The following is a 14,716-nucleotide window of genomic DNA, read 5'->3' on the forward strand; positions in this document are numbered from 1 at the left end:
GTCCCTGGAAGGGTAGAGGCTCATTTTGACCTAAGTCACAAAAGCTAAGAGAACAATGTCATCCCAGCTGATGAAAACACAGATAAACGGAGTGTAGTCAAAGGGGCTTTAGTCCCATCTGGGCCCCAACTCAGTATGACCACAGGCAAACCTCAGCTCTTCTGGATCTTAGGATCCTGCACACAAAGCAAAGCTGTGTCTGCATCTGGTCCTCGGCAGAAGGAGAGTGGTAACAGGACCTTTCTCCCGCTGAGAGGATTAAAGGAGACCAGGCATGCCCCACACACAGAACAGCGTCTGGTACCACAACGTGTCAAGTCCTTAAGGAATGTGAACTACTACTATTATTTGTATTTGTCACTGAAAGGAGGAGCTGAGAGCAGCCAATTCCATGACCCAGGCACAATCACCCACTTCTTCAGTCACTTGAAGGAGAGGGGGGGCCTTGTGATTATCCATAACCAGCAATAAATACAACCACTGTTTCCAAGCCAGAGGTTTGGGGTTCTTGTTGTTTGTTTGTCTTTTTGCCTTTTTAGGGCCACTCCTGTGGCATATGGAGGTTCCCAGGCTAGGGGTCCAATCGGAGCTGTAGCCGCCGGCCTACGCCACAGCCACAGCAACACCAAATCCAAGCCACGTCTGCGACCTACACCACAGCTCATGGCAATGCTGGATCCTTAACCCACTGAGCGAGGCCAAGGATCGAACCCACAACCTCATGGTTCCTAGTCGGATTCATTTCCTCTGTGCCACATGGGAACTCCAAGGTTTGAGGTGTTTGTTTGTTTTTTTTGCTTTTTAGGGCTGCACCCTTGGCATAAGGAAATTCCCAGGCTAGGGACTGAATCTGAGCTGCAGCTGCCAGCCTACACCACAGTCACAGCAACATGGGATCCAAGTCACGTCTGCGGCCTACACCACAGCTCATGACCATGCTGGATCCTTAACCCACTCATCAAGGCCAGGACCGAACCTGCATCCTCATGGATACTAGTCAGGTTTCTTCCTGCTGAGCCACGAAGGGAACTCCCTTGGTTTTTTGCTTGCTTGTTTGGGGTCAACAAAGTGATTATTCGGGGCCATCACATTCCATGGGACTTCTGCTGTTCTCTCTTCTCATTCCAGGCCCTCGCCTTTCTTCTCCCAGACACGGCCAGCACCACCCTTCTGCTCAGACCATGGGCTGGCTCCCCATTTTAAGGGTACAGGGTGCAGCTGGGAGCCACCCTGTCCAGACCACACCAATGGCATCCATTTCCGAAAAGCCGGAAAGCAAATACCTGGACTCCACCCTCCTGTCCTCAGCCCGGGAAGCACCACACAGCATCCGGTGTCTGACAGCTCCCTTCCTTCCATGCTTTAAAAGCAGGGTAGAGCTTCCTGGTCCCCAAACTTCATTTGCAGTAAAATGACTGTGTGGAGGCAGCGAGCCAGTGAAAAGCAAGGAGAAAGACCATCTTTGAAGGACTAACGGGAACAAGGTCTAAGTGGTTACGAGACAACAACAGTATTTCCGGAAGACGCAGTCCAGACCGTAGGACAGGACAGGTCCAGGAGCCCTACTTTCCACCTTCCAAACCACAGCCTGCAAGAAAAAATCGGGGAGAAAAAGGAATTGTAACCACTTGGGACCAGATTTCCAATCCATTGAGGAAGCCCCTCCACTGCATCTTCACTCACCAAGAGGAAGCCGTGGCAAGAGAGACTCTGCTAACGCCCTTGACACAGAAGCAGGGGGCCAGAGAAGGCCAGCAGCCCTGCGCTCCGGCCCCTCAGCACAATCGGGCCTTGGGCAGAGCTGACGGTGCTGGGAACTGGGCCGAGTGAAAAGAAGACCAACGACAGACAGGGCCGCCCGTGCTGGCGCGCGTCGCGGAGGCAGGCCGAGCAGAGCTGGCACGTGCCGTGGTTTGGGACTGAAAGGCAGGATCACGAGTGCTCCGTCCCGGGCACCCCCAGAACCCCGCGGCCACTGCCACCCGCAGCTCCAGAGACACGGCTGCCCGGACTGGCCACACTGGCGCTCTCCTGACAGCCTTCTGAGAACCCGATCTCAGCTGCCGGGTCGCGCCGCCAAAGACCCGTCTAAAACACCCATCGCCAGGCATGGTTAACCCCGAAGCCCAGCCAACTGCACACCTTTGTCAGAGTATTGGTCCTACTGATTCACCAAGAAACACCCTAACTGGCAATCCAAAGCCCAGAAGCAGCTCCCTTTGAAAGCTGATTTTGAGACCTGGGATCAGAAACCTAAGTTCACTGTGACAACACGATCTCAATTCACTCATCAGTAGCTTCGAGCACCTACTATGGTCGAGGTGCAGCACGGCCGGTACCCTCCCTGGAGGACCAGACAGGCAGGCTCCCGCTCGGAGTCACAGGACTGGGCTTGCTGGTCTAACGTGCGGAAAGGAAACGCAGGCTCTGGGTTCTGAATAAGCTGCACGATAACATTCTATCCAAAGGGCTTCTCTGGGGCCTTCTCATGGAATTTACTGTCTGCTGGAGGAAGAGAAGGCAGGAAGAGTCTAAAGGAAGCCGGTTTGGGCAGAGGAGCCGAGCACATCAGGAAGTGGGTTTTCACACTGTGCTTGGTGACCCAAGGAGGAGCCTCGGGGGCCACCCCCGAGTGGGACAGACTCGCTGGGCCCCAAGCGGCCCCTCATAAACAGTTACCCACTGGCCTTCTTATAATAAAAAAGGACCTACTGCTTTAAAACAAAACAGCGAAGCACTAATTTTAGAGCCCCCCCCCCCCCCATGGCACTGACGGAGAAAATGAGACCCAGGAAAGGTCAAGAATCTCCCAAGGTCGCTATGGTGAAAATGGTCAAGCGGGCTAAAACAAATGACCACAAACTAAGGTGACTCATTCCGGAATAATTCACAACCTGTTTCCCCACCCCCCACCCCCGGCCAAAGTCATAAAACAGGCGAGGTGGGTGACGCGTCTGGGGAACACCTGTCCCAGCAGCAGGGCGCCCTGTCGCAGGCGCGTGGGGGCGGTGGCGGGCAGCCTTGCCAGGCCGCTGCTCGTTCCAGTGCGTCATCTTGTTATGGCAACGGGAGGAGTCCAGCTGGACCGAGGGAAGGCCCAGCCCTGTGCTCAAGGCGTCCTCCAATCCACGCAGACTTGGGAGGTGATTTTTCTGCAAGCTCACACATGACTCATCTCTACAGACCTCCTAGCACGTCTGCTGGGTACAAGGAATCCCATTCAAACCACCTCTGCCCACAGCTGCCCTGGGAAACCGGGAAACGCTGGGGTTGCTCCAGTGGATTTTTCAAAACACAGGCCAGAATCTGTGCTGTTTCTTATCTCCTCACGGAGCTGCTGAGGTTACTGGCGTTATTAGCATCACCTGCAGCCTACAGATTGCCATAGGCCCACCCTAATCTGAGGGGGGGTTTGTTTGCTTGTTTGTTTGCAAGACCAGAAGAGAAACTTAGAAACGTGTACAATAATTAAGACAAAGCTGGGCATTCCAGCTGTGGCACAGGGGGTGAAGAATCCAATGGAAGCGGCTCGGGTCACTGAAGAGGTGCAGGTTTGATCACCGGCCCAGCACGGTGGGTTAAGTATCAGGTGTTGCTGCAGCTGTGATGTAGGTCACAGCTGTGGCTCCAATTCAGTCCCTGGCCTGGGAACTCCCATATGCCGAGGGTGCAGCCACACAAAAAAGAAAAGATAAAGCTACTGTGTCCCCCGCAACGTGAGACACTCTAAGCAGTGCTCTGCAAAGGCAGAGAGGGGTGTGGGCACCAGAGCCGAGGTCGGGGCCCACTTCCCTGCACAAGGACTGCGACCCTGGGCACATCACCTGATTTCCCTGGGCCTTAGTTGCCCTCAGGACAAAACAGGGATAGCGGGCCTGCTCCAGCCCTCAGGACCTGTGGGGAGGCTCCCCCATAGGAGGTCTATCAATGCATCCTGAAAACCAGAGAAACGGCACAAGTGTTCAAGGCCGTTTCTGATGTTATCCCTGGACTCCGATCCTGCCTGGGAGGCCAGGCTCCTGCGGGCTCCGGGCCCCTGCAGGGGTCACACGGTCTTTGCCAACGAGGAGGGTCTAAGTGCCCCAAGAGTGAGTGAATGAATGAGTAGCAGGTGCCATTAAAGTATGATAGGTATTGACTGGATACATTTTGAGTACAAAGATTGACAATGGGGGGCGGGGGTGAAGGGAGTGTAAAATTTGAGAGGAATTTCAAACTGGCCTTCTTCCTAGATGGCATAAAACCTGCAGCCTCATGCGACAGTACTTGTACTTTTTTATCTGTTCTGAGAAAATACATAATGACAAAAAGTTACCATGGATGCAGTCAGTGTAACTATTTATCTTCTTAATTTATAATGAAAGCATCTTCACACATCTGAAAAACAGCACCTGAGACACCATACTTATTGTGTCCTCAAGCAGGGCACCGGGGGAGCTTGATGCCACTTCGGCAGCCCCTCTGAATAGTTTGAAGCCACAGGGAGCCTAGAAAGAGGGCCAGAGGGTTCGTCAAATGAGGAAACTCCTAGAGAAACTCCCAGTGGTTTGCTGGGAGTATTTAACAGGGTAAGACTCCTCTCCCCAAACAACAACAGAACCTTGTGTAATTTATATCCCATGACGTCTATTTTTATTGTCTGCTCCAGCCAGGAAGGCAAGGCCCAGGAGGCAAAAATCCTTCTTGCATCCCAAACAGTAGAACAGGTCCAGGCCTTTAGGAGTTTTGGAAGAACTTTCTGATGAATGAACAGAGGGAGGGAGCACCTGAGACTCAGGTGAGTCCAGTCAGGAAAACAGAAGCACCCTCCCCCGCCCCCACTGTGCCTGGCTAAGGACTCAGCCTCCAAGCCTTGCCTTCAATCTCCAGCCCTCCCGCAGCCAGTCCACTCAGTCTGATGTGACCCCTGGCGACAGCCTAGCGCGCCCCACACTGCCAGCGCTAAGGCCTGGGTAAGGGCACAGCATCTGCGAGTTCACCACCGGTTCCCCAGAGCTGGCAGCAGGAGCTCCATCCGTGCTGACCCAAGGGACCGAGGGACGATCCCATGAAGGAATGAGGTGGAGCTTTCAAAGTCCAGGTGGACAGCAAACGCGAGTGGTTTATGCAAAGACAGGGATGCAAACTCAATGTCCAGAGTCCCTGTGGGACACGGGAATCCGCGACGGGGCTGCAGCAAGAGGGGAAGGCCCCTGCCCAGCTGCCTCGTGGGAGCAAGGGCTCAGGCCCAGCAGAGCTTCTCACTTTTCAGAAAAAACCAGAAACCTGAGATATGTGAGTGATTTCCTGATATTTAAATACTCACCATCAGTTCTTTTTTTTCCCTCCAAGAACATGTGTGAATCATACACAACACATCTCTCTCTCTCTCTTTTTCCAGGGCCACACCCGCGGCACAGGGAGATTCCCAGGTTAGGGGTCAAATTGGAGCTGTAGCTGCCAGCCTATGCCACAGCCACAGCCACAGCCACACGCGATCCAAGCCACACCTGAGACCTACACCGTAGCTCATGGCAACACTGGATCCTTAATCCACTGAGCAAGGCCAGGGATGGAACCTGCGTCCTTATGGATGCTCGTCAGTTTTGTTCCACGACGGGAACTCCACACACGACACATCTGTGGACTGAATCCAGCCCACAGCCACCAGTCTGTCACCTCTACTCACCAGGGAAGAGGGGTGTTTAAGGTCCGGAGAGACGAAGGCTGCACAGCCCTCCACTCCATGCGTCTGCTGCAAGTAGGCATGAGCAAACCGGGAGCCACCGTGGCCAAGTACACAACCAGAGCCAGCTTCACTGGTCCCCCAAAGTGACCTCTGCGTGCTGCACACGTCACCTGCCGTGTGGGTCTTCCAGAACAAGTCCCTCTTAGGTCCTTCCTGTGGAAGGGCCGCTCCTCCTTGCCAGGCCTGCCCAGGAGCTCACACTGGCAGCTCCCTCGTCCTCCTGGCTCTACTCTGCTCTCCGTCCCCCGCGTTATCGCCAAAGACACCAAGGACTCTAGGAAAGCCCCCCCACCCCCGCCCCGCCCCGCCCCGCCCCGCCCCAGCATCCTTCCTGGCCCTCCATCAACCCCTCTCCCCCAGCCAGCAAGCTGACCCTGGGCCACTCTCCCCAACCCGGCCTGTCCTGATCCCCCGCCGGACCCAGAGCAGACTGCTGAAGACAACCCGGTCTGAGGCTTGCCTCCCTGGTCCCCACGAGGTGGGAGGCCGCAGAGGAGGGCCGTCTGCCCGACCCTCCCCCAGGCAGGCACTGCCAAGTAAGTCAAAGCGTGGAAAAGCCATCTCCCCCGGGGCTGAAGAGGCTGCAGCTCACAAGAGGTACCAGGTGGGAAGACTGGGCTCGATTCTCGGGTTCGAAGGGATGCATAACGTTCTCGCTTACACTTAAAACCCATGGCTTCCTCAAGCCCTGTGAAGTGGAAGCCCTGGTCCTGTCTTCAGAGAGAAGAGAATATGAACACAGGGAAGCAACACTTCTGTTCACAGAAAACAGCAAAAGCTCACAAGGATGACTGCTGGGTGTCAGGCTCTATGACTTAACCAGAGTCTATTCGCCTGCTAACAGGAGGTGCCACTTCCCTAACGACCTTTCCTTTAAATAAAACATTCTGCTGGTGACTTAGCAGTGAGCCCCTCTAGAAGCTCCTACAGAAACCGAACGGGAAATCGCGTCAAAACGCCCAGTTGAGGTCCCCCTGTGGTGACCGGCAGAAACAGGAAGGCGTGCCCTTCGCTGCAGTGTCCCACAGCAACAGCTCTCCTACCAGAGGATGGCCCTCTCGCCGGCTCCTCGCGAGGGCCCACCCTGGCTTTGCCAACCTCCGCGCTTTCTTTTTCTCAGCCCATCCTCCTCCAGAACCTTCCACACCTCTGCTCAGCCTCTCCCCCCACCTCCCCTGGGGGACCCTTCCTCTCCTCAGAGCCTGGCCAAATGCTCTTTCCTCCAGAGCCTTCCCCCCTCCCTCTGTGGGCGAGCCACCCCCTCCCTTACGCCCAGGAACCCTGCCACCTGCTACTGCACTGTCCCCGCGGCCTGCTGGCCCAGGGATGATGCTGGGTCTGGCTCTCCCGCCCTCAGACAAGCTTCTCTGAAGGCAGGCACTGCCTGGATTTTGCATCTACTACGGCCCCTGGCAGAGGGGCCCAGGGAAGGCCCTGGACGACCTATGCTGAAAAGAACTGGCCTCAGGCCTCCTTTCTCAGGGGAGAGAGGATGCATGTGACCACTCACCTGAGCAGCTGAGCTGTGGCAAGCACCTCGTGGGGGTGACAGGTGCTTGCACTGGGCTCTTCACTTTTCCGTGATTTTCAAGCTTTTGCCAACTATCCTCATCCTTTGCCAAGAAGACCCTACTAGTGCTATTTTTAAAATAAACCCTCCGAGTGTGCAGGCAATACCGTCCTGAGACACCAGGCATCCTGAGAAACGCAGCACAGATTAACCAGAGGTGTTTCTGGAAGAGGGTGTGTGCAGGGAGGGAACCCGCGGTCACTGGACGTGGCCCTGGGGCTGAAAAACAGTGAGAAAAACACCCAGGAAACAGCACCCGAAGCCAAGGGCCCTGCACCCAAGGAGCCACCCAGGCTTCTGGCCAGAGCCGGGCATCCATGCCCAGCCGGCTGCCCTCTGGCCAGGCGGCCGGCGAGAACTCTCCACGCCCCTCTCAGCACCTGCCAGGATTTAATAAGTGAAACATCGAAGATGCTCAGCACAGCGCCGGATATATAGAAAACCCTCCAGAAAGACCACGAAAATGTCCTTTCTGGGCTTAACCCACAGCCGGCGAGTCAGACCGCCTTCTGGGTCCACTTCGAGGCGCTTCTCAGAAACGGGTCCTGGCTCAACCTGGGAAACCAGCAACTTCCCAATCAGTGCAACCTGCCCCCTCCAGCCCCCCTAAAAGCCTGCCTTCCCAAACTGCCAAGGAGGACAAGGTACCAGGCTAGGACAACCAGGGATGTTCGCTGCCTTGGACTCAAGGATGTGCCCCGCAAGGTGCACGGTGCCGCGGGCTAATTAAGCCCTGGGCCCCAGGTGCGCGGCCCAGGTGGCATCTTTGGGGATTCTATTCCCATAACAGGAGGGCAAAAGCCAGGTAACCGGAAGGCAAGGCTCCGAGACTTCTAGGAACACACAAAGAGAGGAGGTTTGCACCAAGCTTTCTGATCGACCCCAAACCCAACCGGCTCCCCACACGCCCTGCTTTCCAGGGCGCAGCTCCATCTCAGAGGAAAGCTCGCCCGCGCCCTGAAAACGCCCAGACACATCCTGCCTGCTTCCTTTGAAGCCTCCGAAGTGGATACTTCTGGTTAAATTTAAACTCCGGGCTCCATCGAAATGACACCTTTTACGGCTCGGCTCTATTCACCGTCTCAAAGACGCCCGCCCGCCGCCGGGGCTCGGCTCGGGCGCTGCAGCCATTCGGACACGCGGCCGCGGTCCCCCGCCTCGTCCCCGGTGCCAGCCGTTGTCTGAAAGTTCACGCCGCGGGCCGAGGGGCGCGCACCGACCGGCCCGGCCGCGGGGCCTTGCGCTCCGGCCGCGTCCGCCCCGCGCCCCCGGCCCCCGGGCCCCGCCGGTCGCGCGCCCCGGGGAGCGCCGAGCAGCCCGGCCCGCCGCCCGCCGAGGCCCGCGGAGGCGAAGCCGCGACGCGCCCAGCAGGCCCGGCGGCGGTTTCACTTCTGCTCCCGGCGCAGCGCCGGGCCCGCGGGTCCCGGGAGCCCGGCCGCCCGCCCGCCCGCCCGAGGCACGGGCCGCGCCGCGCCGGCCGCCGCGCCTCACCTGCTTTCTCGATCTTGCCGGACATTTCCGGGCTGCGCCGGAGGCCGAGGCCGCCGCTCATCGGGCCCGGGCCGGGCCGCTGCGGGGCCACAGGCCGGCGCGGCCGCCGCTCGCCTCGGCCCTGGCTCGCCGCGCCTCAGACCCGCGCCGGCATGGCGGGCTCCGCGGGCCGCGGCCTCTGCGCTCGGCCAGCGGCGCTCCAGCCCGCCCGGGGCCGCCGCCGCTCCGCCTCCTCCGCTCCGGCCGCCGCCGCCGCCGCCGCCGCTTCCCGGGCCCGCGAGCCGGCCGCAGCGCCGCGCCGCGCCGCCGCCGCCGCCCGCTGGCCTCGGCCGCGGCCAGAGCGCCACCTACCGGGCGGCCGCCGCGCCGCCGTGGGCCCAGCGCCCCCTGCCGACTCGGAGCCGGCCTGAGCCTCCCGCCCGGGATGCAGCGCCCCCTGCCGGCCCGGAGTCTCCGCGCCGGAGCGTTGGCCCGACCTCCCAAGCCGCACCTGGGAGTCAGGGTGCCCTGCCGGCACAGAACCTCTCTGCCAGGGCCTGGGGTTGGATCCCGCCCCAGATTCAGCATCCTCTGCCATGGAAGCAGCTCCCAACCAGGATCTGGCTGAGAGCTTGCCCAGATCCCCCCCCACTTGAGACCCAGCATCCCCTGCTGGCCTGTAGTCTCCATACCGTGGCTTGGGACTGACACCCCAACCCGGGTTCAGAGCCTCCCCTGCCCAGGTCCTGGAATGCCCCCCTCACTTGGAACACAGGGCCCCTCCCAAACTCTAGCCTCCATGCCTGGGTGACTAACACCACCCAGGATTCAGAGTGCCCTGATGGCCCACACTCCATGCCAAGCCTGGGGCCCATCCCCCTCCCTCTACCTGGGTCTCAACAGCCCATTTGGGTTGAGTCACCTGGTAAGGGCTCCCTGCCATCCCAGAGCCTGGAGGCTGGGGACTGACCTGACCTGACCAGGGGCTCCTCCTGACCCGACCTCTCCCCTCACCTAAGACTCAGCACCACCTGAGAGCAGGAGCCACCTGGCCAGGTCAAGGCCTGATTCCACTTAGAGCTCAGTGTCCCCAGAGGCCCAGCCCATGAGGATGCAACAACCGTGTCCTCTCTACTCATTCAACCCCCAAAGGGGGACCAAGCTATCCTCCAGCCTGGACGTCAGCTATGGGACATTCAGAGTGTGGCAGTGAGTTCAGTAAAAGTCATTGGTTTGAGAATCAAACAACCTACTAGAGGAGTTAACACGGAGCTCAGTGGGTTAAGGATCTGACATTATCGCTGCTGTGACTCTGATTACTACTGTGATGGAGATTCAGTCCCTGGCCTGGGAAGCTCCACGTGCCTTGGGCACGCCAAAAAAAAAAAAAAAAAAAAAAAAAATTCCTACTAGGACCAGGCACTGTGTGAGCTGCTACGGGTCCTACAAAAATGTGCAAAATTGATTCTTCCCTCCAAAGAGTTCATAATTTGAGGAGTCAAAGTTAAATCATATAAAGCAAATATAGATAACAACACATTCAGTAACAGGGGATGTTCACATGTAGAAAAATCTCCTGCCCTCTGCTCGCTGTTCTTGGCCCCAGATGAAGTTCAAAGAAATAACTCGAAGTGAACTCAGCTGGTTTTCCCTCGAAATAGGTTAATTAAATAAGCTGGTGATGGGGACGGGATTTGGCAGGGGTGCAGGGAGAAGGGAAGGTAAATCCTGTTTGCATCGCCCCAACTTCTGGTGGGCTCGCTGATTCTGTGAGAGCTGGCCCTTGGTGGCAGCCAAATTCCCAGAGCCGTCGGTTCTAACTCTCTAGGGGTCAACGGCAAAAAGCCAAAGATTGACAAATTCATCTCTCTTCGAGCTGGTGAGTGGCTGCTCTGAGCCAGAGTGCCACTGCTCAGTTCTCTTGGAAGTCGCATCGCCAGGCGGAATCAGCCCTTGGCCCCGGACCGCCACCCCCACACTCCCACTGCTGTCCGCAATCCTTCTAGGCTTCCGGGTCGGCACTTTAGGTCCAAAAGCCTGGGTGCAAAGCAGAAGATGGGTCCGAACATATAGTAGGCCCAGCCAAGGGTTCGTGAGAGTGGAACAAAATCTATTTAATAAATCACGACCTATCAAATGACAAGGGATTTTCAAACAATGAAGTACTTTACAAACAGACATTACTGTAAATAAGGGTCATGGAGCTTATTTAATGAAGATTATTTGGAGTTCCCGTCGTGGCGCAGTGGTTAACGGATCCGACTAGGAACCATGAGGTTGCGGGTTCGATCCCTGGCCTTGCTCGGTGGATTAAGGATCCAGCATTGCCGTGAGCTGTGGTGTCCGTTGAAGATGTGGCTCGGATCTGGCATTGCTGCGGCTCTGGCGTAGGCCGGTGACTACAGCTCCAATTCAGCCCCTAGCCCGGGAACCTCCATATGCCACGGGAGCGGCCCTAGAAAAGGCAAAAAGACAAAAAATAAGTAAATAACTAAATAAAAATAAAGATTATTCATCAAAGGTACTTAGAGTGATATGGAACGCAGGCAAGGTAATGAAGCAAAGAGATTCCTCTGGCTTTGTCCTTCCCAGCTTGAGGCCCTTTCTCATGATGCTTTTTTTGGTCTAGAATACTCTTTTTCCTCTTCATCTGGCTGATTCCTAGTTATTTTTCACTTCTCAATTTAGCTGCCACTTCTACTGGAAACCCTTCCCCAGTGGCCCCAGCGGGGCTAGCTTCCTGTACTGGTGAGGATGCCTGATTTCACTGTCAGAAACCCAGCCCAGCTCAATTAGGGCAAAAAGGGAACTTGTTGGACATCAAAACAAACAAATCAAGGATATAACCGGAAGCAACAGCCACTTCTAGCCTCTGAAACAACAACATTGCTCCTCCGGCTTGGCTCTATCCCCAAGGGAGCTCTCTACACAGAGGCTGATTTGGGTACCAGCTGAGTCTCCTTAGCCTAGCTTGAGTCACAGGCAGTTGGGATGGGCAGGTAGGGTGCATAAATTGGCCAGGTCTGAGAATTGCACCAATTGTGGGAATGCTTGCAAGTGGATGCCATAGACCGGCAACTGGGGGGGAGGGGAGGTTGATGCTTCAAAGCAATATTTGGGGAAGAGATGCTGATGAGGCAAAACCCATGGACATTCATCTCAGCATCTTGGGTTGTTAAGAGCCTTGCAACATTCTGAATTTCTCCTCGATAGCTCATGCCTCCAAATATTTCTTTAATTTCTTGTTTAATGTCTGTCCTCTTCAGGACACTATGCTTCTACAAGCAGGGACTGTCTCATTTCTACCCATGAGATTTTCTTTTTTCTCTTTTTAGGGCTCTGCTCCCACAGCAAATGGAAATTCCCAGACTAGGGGTCAAATTAGAGCTACCGCTGCCAGCCTATGCCACAGTCACAGCAACACAGGATCCAAGCCACATGTGCGACCTACACCACAGCTCACAGCAATGCCAGATCCTTAACCCACTGATGGAGGCCGGGGATCGAACACATATCCTCATGGATACTAGTCAGATTCATTTCCACTGTGCTGTGATGGGAAATCCCAAGATTTTAATTTATGGGGGGGGGGTCACTGAGTAACAAGAAGGAGAGGCCAATGTCATTGACAGAACTTGTCACTTACATTCCTCAAGAGAAGGTGACACAACCTACCATTCACGGCCACATCGGGAGCATGAGGGTGGTCAGGAGGCAGAAGCAGGAGAGGAAAGCTTAGAACAGAGCCTTATTTTTATTTTTCAGGAAAGCTAAGGTGGGTAAACAGTTTAGGACTCACTAGCATGAATAATTCCACTGGACTCTGAGACAAAGGGGTAGTCTCCAGTTGCTAGCCCTGGCATAATTTAGGGCAGGGAAATGCTGGCTTGCTGTGTGAGAGTTGAATAACAGAAGAAATTAAAGACTCTATGGAAGCAGGTGCTCTCATAAGGTTGTTAGGGCTTGGAGTTCCCGTGTGGCTCAGTGGGTTAAGAACCCAGCTAGCATCCATGAGGATGTGGTTTGATCCCTGGATTGCTCAGTGGGTAAAGGATCCAGGGCGGCCGCAAGCTGTGACATAGGCCAAAGATGCGGCTTGGATCCCACATTGCTATGGCTGTGGTGTAGGCTGGCAGCTGAAACTCTGATTCGACCCCTAGCCTGGAAACTTCCATGTGCTGCAGGTGTGGGCCCCCACCCCAAAAAAAAAGAAAGAAAAAAAAAAGTCTGCTAGGACTAAAGACCTCATCCTGAGATGGATTTGTCTGCATATGGAAGGCATGCTCCCTTTCCAGTCTCTAAGAATTGGCTAGCCTCCCCCAAGCCAGTAAGATGTCAAAACATAATTAGATACAGAAAATGAAAAACCTGACGAGTCCTAAGACCATGTCTGGCTCATGCACGCAGCAGTGACACAGGGAAGGAACCCCGCCACGACTCGCATGGGTGCTGTTGGGCCCTCTCCCAACAGCCCAGAGAAGGATGGGCCAGGTGACCCCAACGCAGCTCTGAGACTCCTCGGTGGAAGGGACAGCGAGGTGGCCAGGAGCCTGCTAAGAGAGCCTATCTGAGTCGGGGCCCTTTCCAAAAGGGTATTATCCTCTTCTTGGCCTTTGCAGACAACATTCGGCTGGTGAGACAACAGAATTCCCAAGACTAGGGTAGAGAAGTCTGGTGGCCCCAGGGCTCATCTCAACTCAGACTGTTGACACTCACTTCATAGGTACTTATCTGAACTCCCCAACTGCATCCTCCGTTCCCTGAGGACAGAGGTTATCTCTGTATCTCTATTGCAGATCAGAAGAGGGGGGGAGGGGGAGTCCAGTAATAATAATAGCAACAGTAATGAGTGCTGCCTGTGTGCTCAGTTAAGGCTCCAACCCTCTCCGTAATCCTGGGAGGGTGGGGTCTAGATCAGGAAGTGTTTGTTTGGTCACGTGTTACAGGTGCCAATTTAATAATGGCTTGGCAAAAGAAGAATTTATTACAGGGAGTTCCCGTTGTGGCTCAGCGGGTTATGAACCTGATTAGGATCTATGAGGATCCAGTTTTGACCCCTGATCCTGCTGAGTGGGTTAAGGATCCGGTGTTGCTGCGAGCTGCGGCCTAGGTTGCATTCGCGGCTCTGATCTGGCGTTGCTGTGGCTGTGGCGTAGGCCGGCAGGTGCAGCGCTGATTCGACCCCTAGCCTGGCAACATCCATATGCCACAGGTGCGGCCCTAAAAAGCAAAAAAAAAAAAAAAAAGAAAGATGAGGGTGTCTAACGGGTAGTAGCGAAGGGAAGGAAATGCAACACCTTATCAGTGCCTGAACTGTACACCCGGCAACTCATCCACCCAGCCCAGGTCCCCTCTTCTCCCACCTCAGCCAACAGGCCAGACCTCTGAAGGATGCTTATTCCCAAACCTGAATTCGAGGAGAGATGATCTGATTGGTCTAGCTCCAGTCAGTGACGCATCCCTGGCCCAATCGGGGCCGGCCAGGTGGGCGGGGTTACAAACAGTACAAACAGCGGCTGGAATCTGACCTTGCTGGTCCAAAGAAGGGCAGACACGTCCATCTTTTCCAGAGAATGTCAATCCCCCTTGGCTGAGTGGGTTTCGGAGAGACAATAAGTTAACTAGATTTCTAGTTAGTGGTCAGCCCGCTCCAGGCTCACATTCTTAACCACTGTGCTGCAACTTCCCTCACTCAGACTCATCTTCAGGTAGCCCGCGGTCCTTTACAGGAAGCGTGAAAGTAAAAGTACTCTACACCCTTGTTCAAATCAATGCAGTTCAGCTCAATTCCAATCCATTCGCATAGGTTGCATGTCCTCAGCGTACTGGGCCTCATGAGAAAAACAAAGACAAACAAGAGCTTCAAGGAGCTTCAAGGGGGTTGGGGGGAGGGGGAGTTCTGGGGCCCAACTCTCCTGTGAGACCGGCTCTGAAGAACTTTCCGGGCC

At 55.6% G+C, this 14,716-nt stretch overlaps 1 protein-coding gene across 4 annotated transcripts in view; it reads right to left on the bottom strand.

Moving 5' to 3' along the window:
• RAPGEF1 (Rap guanine nucleotide exchange factor 1) overlaps positions 1-9,107 on the bottom strand; it is a 129,793-nt gene extending 120,686 nt beyond the window's left edge. For all 4 annotated transcript variants that reach the window (XM_084999536.1, XM_005654593.4, XM_084999513.1 and 1 more), the window contains exon 1: positions 8,790-9,107. In XM_084999536.1, the coding sequence (XP_084855662.1) occupies positions 8,790-8,850 (61 nt within the window). In that variant the 5' untranslated portion in view covers positions 8,851-9,107. The remainder of the gene's footprint in view (positions 1-8,789) is intronic.
• Between the last annotated feature and the right edge of the window lie 5,609 nt (positions 9,108-14,716).

This window comes from Sus scrofa, chromosome 1 (genome assembly GCF_054392235.1).
Source record: "Sus scrofa isolate SSC_HxYL_T2T_F1_AM1 chromosome 1, Sscrofa_HxYL_maternal_Yorkshire_Landrace_v2.0, whole genome shotgun sequence".
In the NCBI taxonomy this organism is placed as follows: Eukaryota; Metazoa; Chordata; class Mammalia; order Artiodactyla; family Suidae; genus Sus; species Sus scrofa.